Source organism: Heterodontus francisci, chromosome 24 (assembly GCF_036365525.1).
Source record: "Heterodontus francisci isolate sHetFra1 chromosome 24, sHetFra1.hap1, whole genome shotgun sequence".
Taxonomy (NCBI): Eukaryota; Metazoa; Chordata; class Chondrichthyes; order Heterodontiformes; family Heterodontidae; genus Heterodontus; species Heterodontus francisci.
Window position 1 is genome coordinate 74,576,976 of NC_090394.1, and position 12,502 is coordinate 74,589,477.

The 12,502-nt window shown below is 47.5% G+C and overlaps 1 protein-coding gene across 3 annotated transcripts in view; it reads right to left on the reverse strand.

The window, feature by feature from the left end:
• The window catches only part of daglb (diacylglycerol lipase, beta), a 43,537-nt gene extending 37,072 nt beyond the window's left edge, over positions 1 to 6,465 (reverse strand). Inside the window, exons 1-2 of one of the 3 annotated variants that reach the window (XM_068056608.1) lie at positions 6,212 to 6,299; positions 4,536 to 4,662 (exon numbers count right to left, since the gene is read on the reverse strand). Coding sequence is in view for 1 of the 3 variants with exons in the window: in XM_068056606.1 (XP_067912707.1) it covers positions 6,212 to 6,306 (95 nt within the window). In the remaining 2 variants the exon portion in view is untranslated. Of the gene's footprint in view, positions 1 to 4,531; positions 4,663 to 6,211 lie in introns of all 3 variants that reach the window. The other 2 variants (XM_068056607.1, XM_068056606.1) reach the window with 2 other exon arrangements.
• Positions 6,466 to 12,502: the final 6,037 nt, after the last annotated feature.

Genomic DNA, 12,502 nt, shown 5'->3' on the forward strand with positions numbered 1-12,502 from the left:
GCTGGAATATTGTCAGGGCCCATAGCCTTTGCAGTATCCAGTGCCTTCAGCCGTTGCTTGATATCACCCGGAGTGAATCGAATTGGCTGAAGACTGGCATCTGTGATGCTGGGGACCTCAGGAGGAGGCCGAGATGGATCATCAACTCGGCACTTCTGGCTGAAGATTGTGGCAAATGCTTCAGCCTTATCTTTCGCACTGATGTGCTGGGCTCCCCCATCATTGAGGATGGATACATTTGTGGAGTCAGCTCCTCCTGTTAGTTGTTTAATTGCCCACCACCATTCACGGCTGGATGTGGCAGGACTCCAGAGCTTAGATCTGATCCGTTGGTTATGGGATCACTTAGCTTTGTCTATCACATGCTGCTTACGCTGTTTGGCATGCAAGTAGTCCTGAGTCCTGGTGCTGCTCCTGGCATGTCCTCCTGCACTCTTCATTGAACCAGGGTTGGTCCCCTGGCTTGATGGTAATGGTAGAGTGGGGGATATGCTAGGCCATGATATTACGGATTGTGGCCGAGTACAATTCTGCTGCTGCTGATGGCCCACAACGCCTCATGGATGCCCTGTTTTCCATTGCTAGATCCGTTAGAAATTTATCCCATCTAGCATGGTGGTAGTGCCACACAACACAATGGAGGGTATCCTCAATGACAGGACTTTATCTGTACTGTGGTCACTCCTACCAATACTGTCATGGGCAGATGCATCTGCGACAGACAGATTGGTGAGGATGAGGTCAAGTATATTTTTCCCTCTTGTTGGTTCCCTCACCACCTGCTGCAGGCCCAATCTAGCAGCTATGTCCTTTAGGACTTGGCCAGATCGGTCAGTAGTGTTGCTACCAAGCCACTCTTGGTGATGGACACTGAAGTCCCGCACCCAGAGTACATTCTGCGCCCTTGCCACTCCTCAGTGCTTCCTTCAAGTGCTGTTCAACATGGAGGTGTACTGATTCATCAGCTGAGGGAGGGCAGTAGGTGGTAATCAGCAGGAGGTTTCCTTGCCCATGTTTGACCTGATGCCATGAGACTTCATGGGGTCTGGAGTCGATGTTGAGGACTCCCAGAGCAACTCCCTCCCGACTGCATACCACTGTGCCACCACCTTTGCTGGGTCTGTCCTGCCAGTGGGACAGGACATGCCCGGGGATGGTGATGGCAGTGTCTAGGACATTGCAAGGTACGATTCGGTGAGTATGACTATGTCAGGCTGTTGCTTGCCCAGTCTGTGGGACAGCTCATCCAACTTTGGCACAAGTCCCAGATGTTAGTAAGGAGGACTTTGCAGGGTCGACAGGGCTGGATTTGCTGCTGTCGTTTCCAGTGCCTCAGTCGATGTCGGGTGGTCCGTCCGGTTTCATTCCTTTTTGACTAACGGTTAGATACAACTGAGTGGCTTGCTAGTCCATGGTCTTCTGTCTCAACCTTTACTCTCTCCCTCTTTGGCTTATTGCTGTCGAGCTCTCGCCACACAATAGCCCCTCTGTGAACACACTACTGCTTCACTAAATAGAACCGTTAGAACCATTTTTATATGTCAGTGTTACTGCTGAAAGCTCAACACCCAAAGTCGATTACCCGGGTACAAACACTGATATGTCTCTTCTGTGAATGCAGGATCTATGTATCATCTCTAACATGGTAAAAGAATTGAATTTATATAGTAACTTGCAAGCCCTCAGGACATCCTAAAACACTTAGCCAATGAAGTACCTTTTTTCGTTGAAGTGTAGTCACTGTTGTAATGTGGAAAACGTGGCAGAAAATTTGCACAAGGCAAGATCCCAGAAGTAGCAATGTGATAATCTGTTTTTAGCGACATTGGTTGAGGGATAAACATTGGCCAAAACACCAGAGAGAACACCCCTGCTCTTTCCAGAATAGTGTCCTGGGACCTTTTAATGCATCATCTGAAAGATGGACCCTCTGACAAAGCAGCATTCCCTCAGTACTGCACTGGGAGTGTCAGCTTAAATTCTTGATGTGCTCCAAGTCTCTGCAGTGGGACTTCAACCCACAACCTTCTGACTCAGAGGTGAGTGCTACCCACTGAGTCCCAGCTGACACTTTGCAGTGACTGCATGGCTGCCATTATTACTCAAATTAATATTTCCAAGTTGGCAGAGCAGGCTCGAGGCACCGAGAGGCCTACACCTGCTCCTAATTCATATGTTCGTATGTTCATATTAAAAATCTACCATCTTTACAGATTCCACCTCTCCAAATTATTCGCACTTCCTCTCGTAGGTGGGGAGTGATGCTCAGGTACGCTGTCAATACTGGCAGAATCCATCTGGTAACTTGTTCATATAACCCAGCCCACATGCAAGAGTCTAGACTGTGAGCAATCTGAACACAGTGGGAAATTCAAACTCAGCACGGACCTGCGATCAGCACCACACTATGTCACACAGTGGGTGTAATTATCCACTGAGACACTCAGTATAGGTCCTTAACTAAATAATCGAAGCACATCGATGCAGTCAAAGGGAAGTCAGAGGCAACACATGATGAAATTTTGCATTACCCAAACATAAAAAAGTAAGGGGTGGGGGCTGGTGGGAAGAAACATTTCACAATCAGTTATTCAAAAGATTTCTACATCACCATCCTTTACTTTACTGAGGGCACCCAAAAAGAGACCTATAGAGATAAAATACTTCAGTCAAGCAAAGTACAGCTAACAGAGTATTCACATTGTTCCAGCTCATAAGGTTTCTCTGCTTTGCAGTAACTTCAATTTATTGGCCACCTGAACAGACTTTATGCTTGTTTTGATGCCTCTTCTATAACCATCATTCATGTCTGAAGCACAGGGGCTGCATCTTCAAAACTACACTAAGTGTCTTCCCTAAACAAAAATCATTCCTGGGATGTGGGCATCACTTGGCATGGCCAGGATTTACTGCCTACCCCTAAATGCCGTTGAGAAGGTGGTACTGAGCCACCTTCTTGAATCGCTACAGTCAAGTGGGGTGAAGGTGCTCCCACTGTGACAATAGGGAGGGAGTTTCAGGATTTTTGACCTAGGGATGAAGGAAAGGCTTGACGTTGCAGCTCCAATAATTAGCACTTATTAAAATTAATTGCCAGCATACAGGGCCAAAAGCACCTCAAACAATGACTCAAACTGGCCAAGGAAGCATTCACACACCACCTTTGGTCTGCCAGTGACATGCTTTGCTCTTCACTGTGATGGTGTGTGGAAACAGTAGATGCCAGATCTCCAAAACTGAAGTGAGCTCTGGAAGAATTTGCTAAATGGCGAATGGTAAGGGACATACAAAAAAGATAGCTGTTGCATTTTTTTTTAAAAACAGTTATCACTGACTTGTAGAATCCAGCGTTACTGTGCCCAAATGGGACCTGGCTGTTACTGTGCATTCTTAATACACTCAAGATGAGCTGGTCCAGTGCAGATGCTGCTGCTCCAACTGGCATCCAGCTGCAGATGCTGCAGGAAAATAGTTTACATTTGTCACGTGCTGCAGTGCAAGGTCTAATCGCCCAACAATCCAGGGGAGGCAAGAGCTACAACTTACAAAGCTCCAGCTTTCAAGTCCTACTCCAGGACTTCAGCACAAAAGTCAAGGCTGACACTCCAGTGCAGTACTAAGGGAGTGCTGTGTGGAACCTGAGGTGAGCCACCCTCGGCCAAGGGGTGTGGGTTTGCCTGGTCAGTATATTTCTCACACTAACTGTTTCTTAGGAATGTGTCATGTCTGGGTGATGAGATAAGAAGAGTGTTGTTGAAGCATAATGTACTTTTCTGTTATTGCGCTGTACCAGCTGAAAGGCCAATGGTGAGATAGATATGTAAACGAAGGATTGAAAATTACTGTATCTTATTCTTTTAGAGCAAAAACTGAATTGTAATATTATTGGTGCTTTAGAATGCAAATTAAGGATTGAACTATTGTTGTAAGATTATTGGTTGCAGAATAGTATAATTGCCATTGTTTTACTGAAATTCTTCAGAACATCGCACTGAGACTCAATGTGAGCTCTACTGTGTTTGTTCTCCTTGTGCACAAGTTAATAAAAGTCGGTTGCGAGTACTCCCCGTGCCAAGTCTGATTATTCCTCAACAGCTGCACAGTCAGAGATACTGTCTTTTGGGTGAGACATTTAACTGAGGTCCACCCCTTGGGTGGACATTAAATGATCCCATGGTACTATTGCGAAGAGGAACAGGGGAGTTATCCCTGGTGTCCTGGCCAATCAACATCACCAAAACAGATTATTGGGTCATTAGCACATTGTTGTTTGCAGGATTGTGCTGTGTGCAAATTGGCTGCTGCATTTCCTATATTACAGCAGTGACTACACTTCAAAAAGTACTTCGTTGGCTGTAAAGTGCTTTGGGACTTTTGGCCACTGGTCATGAAAGGTGCTACATGAATGCACGTCTTTCTTTAGCTCACTGATGCTTGAGCCCATAAATCAAAGCTGGCAGTACAATGCTGAGGGAATGCTCTACCATCAGAGGTGCGACTTTTTAGATGAGATGTTAAATCAAGGCTCTACCTGCCCTCTCAGCTGGAAATCAAAGATCCCTCTGATGCTCCTGTTTTTAAGCGGCTGTTAGCGATTGCAATCAGTTGAACCAAAGTTTGTTTGAGACCTGACTAGGTATCAATGGTGGAAATACTCAGCATCTGTGGAGAGAGAAACAGAGTTAATGTTTCAGGTCAAGGACTCTGCTTCTCTCCCCACAGACCCCCCAGACCTGAGTATTTCCAGCATTTTGTGTTTTTACTTCAGATCCACAGTATTTTGCTTTAGATTATCAATGGTGCCTCCTTTACTGCAGCCTCCTCTGAGACTCAATTCAGAAGCAGCTCAAATTTCTTCTAAGCTGCTTTATTTTCTTAAAAAGAAGTTGCATAACCATATAATCTCAAATGCTAAACAACAGATGCTGGTAGTTGCAGGCACGAAGCAGCTGCAGCCAACAAGTATAATTCAAGATGGGCAATAAATGCTGACCTAGCCAGCAACGCCTACATCCCATAAACGAATAAAAAAGTCTCATTTGTACTTTAAATATTTACAAATTCAGGGACAGAAATCCAAGCTTTCTATGTTTACAGGAACTAAACTCACTGCTTATATTATTGTCAGTCACATTCAATTCACTACCAACACTGAATCTGTAACAAGACAGGGATCATGTTGCAAGCCACTTCTGCTGAATTGGGTGTAAAGGTTGAGTTAATCCTGCATGCAACCCATGCAAAAACAGATAGATGGTGCAGAAATGTTACCACATACCTACAGCAAGATCCTTCTTCTTTGACAAAACCTTTGGGCACTTGTCCAAACATGTCTGTATTTGGCTGTCAAATATTGCCTGGTTACACCCCTGTGAAACACCTTGGGCCATTTTACATTAAACGTGTTACACAAACACAAGTTGCTCTTGTTTCACATACACTGGATGCATTTTTATTTATGATGGTCTTCAATTATTCAGCTGTGAAACAGGGCATCATGTCACTTGACTAACAACCCGGAGGTCGAAAGCTCAAATCACTCCAGAGCAAGCTGGCTCATTAATGGAACCTGTCATCCTCCCTTAACAGTTCCAGAATGGGCAATAAATTACAGCAGCAAGGAGGGAAAGGCTGGGGCCCTGCCAACAAAGTCGGTTGAAATATAGTGAGTTGCTCAAGACTATGAGATCAGGTCACATTTAAACCTAAATAGCCTTCAGCCTTTGAACAAAATCCTGCTCCTAACAGTGGTGGGCTGTTCCCGCCACCACTCCGCCCGATTCAACAGAGTCTGGGGGGCGTGGATTGAGCCGGGAGAAGGGGCGGGGGTCGGGAGGGGTGGTCCGGGCGGGATTGAGCCGGGGGTCGGGATTGGGGCGGGGGGTCCGGGCGGGAATGAGCGGGGGGCGGGGGGTCCGGGCGGGATTGAGCCGGGGGTCGGGATTGGGGCGGGGGGTCCGGGCGGGAATGAGCGGGGGGCGGGGGGTCCGGGCGGGATTGAGCCGGGGGGAGCGGGCGGGATTGAGCCGGGGGGGGGGGGGAGGGGAGCGGGCGGGAATGAGCGGGGAGCGGGGGGCGGGGGGTCCGGGCGGGATTGAGCCGGGGGGCGGGGGGTCCGGGCGGGATTGAGCCGGGGGGCGGGGGGTCCGGGCGGGATTGAGCCGGGGGGAGCGGGCGGGTTGTCCGCGGCCGGGCTCCGGGATTTACTCACCACACAACCCGCAGCAGCAGCTCGAAGGCCCCGGGAAACACCAGGTCATCACTGGCCAGAGACCAGCGCCTCCCGAACACCACGAGCCCCGGCATTTCCTCAGAGCCCGGTTCAGTGAGCAAAGATCCGGCCAGTGAAAGCGGACGCCCCGGGACTCGGAACCCGATCCGACCGAGAGAGAAGAGGCGCCGCCATTGCCGGCCCACCCACAATAAAAACCCCTCCAACAACTGACACACCGCTTAAAGGTTCCGCCCTCCAACACTTAGTCCGACCCCCAAACTGCCCCACTGGGCAGTGATGTCACCATTTGCATCACATTAAAATCATTTATATCATTGCAAAATCAAAACCCGTTGGAGCCTTCTTTTCTGAAACGACTAAATGCCTGGTTCCATTCTTATCTGACACGGAACACAAATGTCCGAGTGTATCAGGCCTGTGTCCTCAGTACCTTTCTCTAGGGCAGTGAGGCCTGGACAATGTATGTCAGCCAAGAACGGCGTCTCAATTCATTCCATCTTCGCTGCCTCCAGAGAATCCTTGGCATCAGGTGGCAGGACCGTATCTCCAACACAGAAGTCCTCGAGACGGCCAACATCCCCAGCTTATACACACTACTGAGCCAGCGGCGCTTGAGATGACTTGGCCATGTGAGCCGCATGGAAGATGGCAGGATCCCCAAAGACACATTGTACAGCGAGCTCGCCACTGGTATCAGACCCACCTGTGCGTCTGCAAACGTGACATGAAATCCTGTGACATTGATCACAAGTCGGAGTCAGTTGCCAGCGTTCGCCAGAGCTGGCGGTCAGCCCTAAAGGCGGGGCTAAAGTGTGGCGAGTCGAAGAGATTTAGTAGTTGGCAGGAAAAAAGACAAGCGCAAGGGGAGAGCCGACTGTGCAACAGCCCCGACAAACACATTTTTCTGCAGCACCTGTGGAAGAGCCTGTCACTCCAGAATTGGCCTTTATAGCCACTCCAGGCGCTGCTCCACACACCACTGACCACCTCCAGGCACTTACCCATTGTCTCTCGAGATAAGGAAGCCAAAGAGAATTCTTATGTAATTGTAGCCAGAGAATCACTTCCAATGGCTTCCTGCTCCCACACTGTTACCTCTGGTGACCCCAAGGATCTCCCCTTTCCCCCCTCCTATTTCTCATCTACATGCCACCTCTCGGTAACATCATCTGAAAGCACAGCATTAGTTTTCACATGTACGCTGATGACACCCAGCTCTACCTCACCACCACCTCTCTCCACTCCTCCACTGTTGCTAAACTATCAGACTGTTTATCCGACACCCAGTACTGGATGAGCAGAAATTTCCTCCAATTAAATATTGGGAAGACTGAACCCATTGTTTTCGATCTCTGCTCCAAAATCCATTTCCTAGCTACCAACTCCATCCCTCTCCCTGGCAACAGTCGGAGACTAAACCAGACCTTTGCAACCTTGGTGTCATATTTTGACCCCAAGATGAGCTTCCAACCTCATATCCACACCATCACTAAGACCACTTATTTCCACCTCCGTAACTCACCCGACTTCACCTCTGCCTCAGCTCATCTGCTGAAGAAATCCTCATCCATGTCTTTGCTACCTCTAGACTTAATTATTCCAACGCACTCCTGGCTGGCCTCCCACATTCTACCCTCTGTAAGTCATGCGAAACCCTCTACCCGTGTCCTAACATGCATCAGGTTCCCCTATCACCGATGTGCTCACTGACCTACGATGGCCCCTGGTCAAGCAATGTCATGATTTAAAAATTTTCATCCTTGTTTTCAAATCGCTCCATGACCTCGTTCATTCCTATCTCTGTAATCTCCTCCAGCCCCACAACCCTTCAAGTTTACGTGTTCATCTAACTCTGGGGTCTTGAGCATCCCCGATTTTAATTGCTCCCCCATTGATGGCCGTGCTTTCAATTGCCTCGGCCATAAGCTCTGGAATTCCCTCCCTACACCGCTCCACCTCACTTTCCTCCTCTAAGACACTCCTTAAATCCTATCTCTTTGACCAAACTTTTGGTCATCATTATCTAATATCTCCTTATGTGGCTCAGTGACATATTTTGATTATAACGCCTCTGTGAAGCACCTTGGGACACTTTATTATGTTAAAGGTAACAGTATCGTTACAGTGCAGAAGGTGGCCATTCGGCCCATCGTGTCCACATTGATTCTCTGAAAGAGCAACTCCCTCAGGTTCATTCCCCTGCCTTCTCCCCGTAACCCTGCACATTCTTCCTTTTCATATAACTGTCTAATTCCCTTTTGAATGCTTCAATTGAACCTGCCTCCACCATATTCTCAGGCAGCGCATTCCAGACCTTAACCACTCTCTGCGTGAAAAAGTTTTTCCTCATGTCGCTTTTGCTTCTCTTATCAAATACTTTAAATCTGTGCCCTCTCGTTCTCGATCCTTTCACGAGTGGGAACAGTTTCTCTCTATCTACTCTGTCCAGACCCCTCATGATTTTGAACACCTCTATCAAATCACCTCTCAGCCTTCTCTTCTCCAAGGAAAACAGTCCTAACTTCTCCAATCTATCTTCATAACTGAAGTTCCTCATCCCTGGAATCATTCCCGTGAATCTTTTCTGCACTCTCTCCAATGCCTTCGCATCTTTCCTAAAGTACGGTGCCCAGAACTGGATGCAGTCCTCCAGCTGAGGCCAAACTAGTGTCTCATACAAGTTCAACATAACTTCCTTGCTCGTACTCTATGCCCCTATTAATAAAGCCCAGGATACTGTATGTTTTATTAACCGCACTCTCAACCTGTCCTGCCACCTTCAATGACTTATGCACATATTCACCTAGGTCCCTCTACTCCTGCACCAGCTTTAGAATTGTACCCTTTATTTTATATTGTCTCTCCATGTTCTTTTTTTTTCATTCATAGGATGTGGGCATCGCTGGCCAGGCCAGCACTTATTGCCCATCCCTAATTGCCCTTGAGAAGGTGGTGGTGCCTTCTTGAACCGTTGCAGTCCATGTGGGGTAGGTACACCCACAGTGCTGTTAGGAAGGGAGTTCCAGGATTTTGACCCAGCGACAGTGAAGAAATGGCAATGTAGTTCCAAGTCAGGATGGTGTGTGACTTGGAGGGGAACTTGCAGATGGTGGTGTTCCCATGCATTTGCTGCCCTTGTCCTTCTAGTTGGTAGAGGTCGTGGGTTTGGAAGGTGCTGTCTAAGGAGCCTTGGTGCATTGTATCTTGTAGATGGTACACACTGCTGCCACTGTGCGTCGGTGGTGGAGGGAGTGAATGTTTGTAGATGGGGTACCAATCAAGCAGGCTGCTTTGTCCTGGATGGTGTCGAGCTTCTTGAGTGTTGTTGGAGCTGCACCCATCCAAGCAAGTGGAGAGTATTCCATCACACTCCTGACTTGTGCCTTGTAGATTGTGGACAGGCTTTGGGGAGACAGGAGGTGAGTTACTCGCCTGAGGATTCCTAGCCTCTGACCTGCTCTTGTAGCCACGGTATTTATATGGCTACTCCAGTTCAGTTTCTGGTCAATGGTAGCCCCTAGGATGTTGATAGCAGGGGATTCAGCGATGGTAATGCCGTTGAATGTCAAGGGGAGATGGTTAGATTCTCCCTTATTGGAGATGGTCATTGCCTGGCAATTGTGTGGCGCGAATGTTACTTGCCACTTATCAGCCCAAGCCTGGATATTGTCCAGGTCTTGCTGCATTTCTACACGGACTGCTTCAGTATCTGAGGAGTCACGAATGGTGCTGAACATTGTGCAATCATCAGCGAACATTCCCACTTCTGACCTTATGATTGAAGGTAGGTCATTGATGAAGCAGCTGAAGATGGTTGGGCCTAGGACACTACCCTGAGGAACTTCTGCAGTGATGTCCTGGAGCTGAGATGATTGACCTCCAACAACCACAACCATCTTCCTTTGCGCTAGGTATGACTCCAACCAGCGGAGGGTTTTCCCCCCGATTCCCTTTGACCTCAGTTTTGCTAGGGCTCCTTGATGCCATACTCGGTCAAATGCTGCCTTGATGTCTAGGGCAGTCACTCTCACCTACCAAAATGAATCACTTCACAATTCTCTGCATTGACCGTCATCTGCCACCTGTCTGCCCATTCCACCAACTTGTCTGTCTTTTTGAAGTCCTCCTCACAGTTCACAATACTTCCAAGTTTTATATCATCTGCATTGTTGTTGTAAATAATAATTATTGGACTTGTGTGGATAAAAATCCGGTCTATTTCACCCTGGTGGGCAATAAGACGCAATAACATCGTATGTATCCTGTAATGACAAATCAGGGCTGTTTTCTTTCTTTCTTTTGGGCCTCCTTATCTCGAGAGACAATGGATACGCGCCTGGAGGTGGTCAGTGATTATGGAGTGACCTCTCCATGGCGCATGCCTGGGCAAATTTATGGAGGTTGAGAGATGCCCAGTCGTCAAAACCCCCCTCTCGGCTTTTTTTTAACGTCCTTAAATAAAGAACTTGCATTTATATAGTGTCTTTCACAACCTTAAGACCTCCCAAAGTGATTTACAGCTGATGATGTGTCGTCATTGTAGGAAACAAGGTCTTAGGTGTTGGTTGAGGGATAAATGTTGACATCTGGAGAACTCCCCTGTTCTTCTTCGAATAGTGCCATGTGATCTTTTACATCCACCTGAGAGGGAAGATGGGGGCCTTGGTTTAACATCTCAACTGAAGGAGGAGACCTCTGAAATTTCAGCACTTCCTCACCAATCCCTGGAAGTGACACCATATATTACGTGTCAAGTTTCTAGAATGAGGCTTGAACCCAAAACGCTCCGACAGAGGCAAGCGTGCTACCACTGAGCTAAGGCTGACACCTTATTAGTTGACTGGAATGCGTGGTTGAAGTTGCTCATGTTGTCTTGGCATTTGCACTGTTCTGGGCCATGGGCTCCAGCAAGTACAGTTACAACCAGACCAGTTTCATCAAGAGAATCCTCCCCCACCCCCCCCCCCACCCCCTAAATACTCTATTTTCTTCTGAAGGTGCTGTTTTATGATGAATACCATTGCCTCGCTGTCTCTCAGTACCAGGCCCACATGGCTATTCTTCACTTATCAGCCTGGACAGTGAGTGGTCTGAATATACGAACATACGAATTACGAGCAGGAGTAGGCCATTCAGCCCTTCGAGCCTGCTCCACCATTTAATAAGATCATGGCTAATCTGATTGTGGCCCCAACTCCACTTTCCCACCTCCCCCCAATATCCTATGACTCTTTTGTTAGTCAAGAATATATCTCCCTCTGCCTTAAAAGTATCCAATGACCCTGCCTCCACCAGTCTCTGGGGAAGACAGTTCCAAAGACCAACGTCCCTCTGAGAGAAGAAATTCCTCCTCATGTCTGTCTTAAATGGGCAACTCCTTATTTTTAAACTGTGTGCCCTAGAGCTAGTCTCTCCCACAAGGGAAACATCCTCTCAGCATCCACCCTGTCAAGTCCCCTCAGGATCTTATATGTTTCAATAAGATCACCTCTCATTCTTCTAAACTCCAGTGGATACAAACCCAACCTGTCCAAACTTTCCTCATAAGATAACCACCCCCCCCCCCCCAAACCCAGGTATCAGTCGAGTGAACCTTCTCTGAACTGCCTCTAATGCATTTATATCCTTTCTGAAATAAGGAGACCAAAACTGTACACAGTACTCCAGATGTGTTCTCACCAATACCTATAAACTGTAGCAAAACATCCCTACTTTTTTTATTCCATTCCCTTTGCAATAAACAACAATATTCAATTTGCCTTCCGAACTACATTGCTGCATCTGCATACCAATCTTTTGTGATTCATGCACCAGGACACCCAGATCCCTCTGTATCTCAGACTTCTGCAACTCTCTTCATTTAAATAATATGCTGTTTTATTATTCATCCTGCCTATGCGAATAAGTTCACATTTTCCCACATTACACCAACACCTCCAAATGCCCCCTTCAAATCACACATAATCCTGACTTGGAAATAAATCACCATTCCTTCATTGTCGCTTGGTCATCGTGGAGTTCGGTGGTTCACCACCATCTTCATCAAGGCCAATTAGGGATGGGCAATAAATGTTGCCCTTGCCAGCAACGTCCACATCCCATGAATGAATAAATAAAAATTATAAACTGCATGTGCAATGTGTGGACTTTTCTGTGATGGTCCTGGGATCAAACAGTTGTCTGACATTGTCAAAGCTCACACATGAATGATGGCCACTTAGACAAGATACCAGGTGAGGAATAGGGCTCATTGTGCCCTATCCCAGC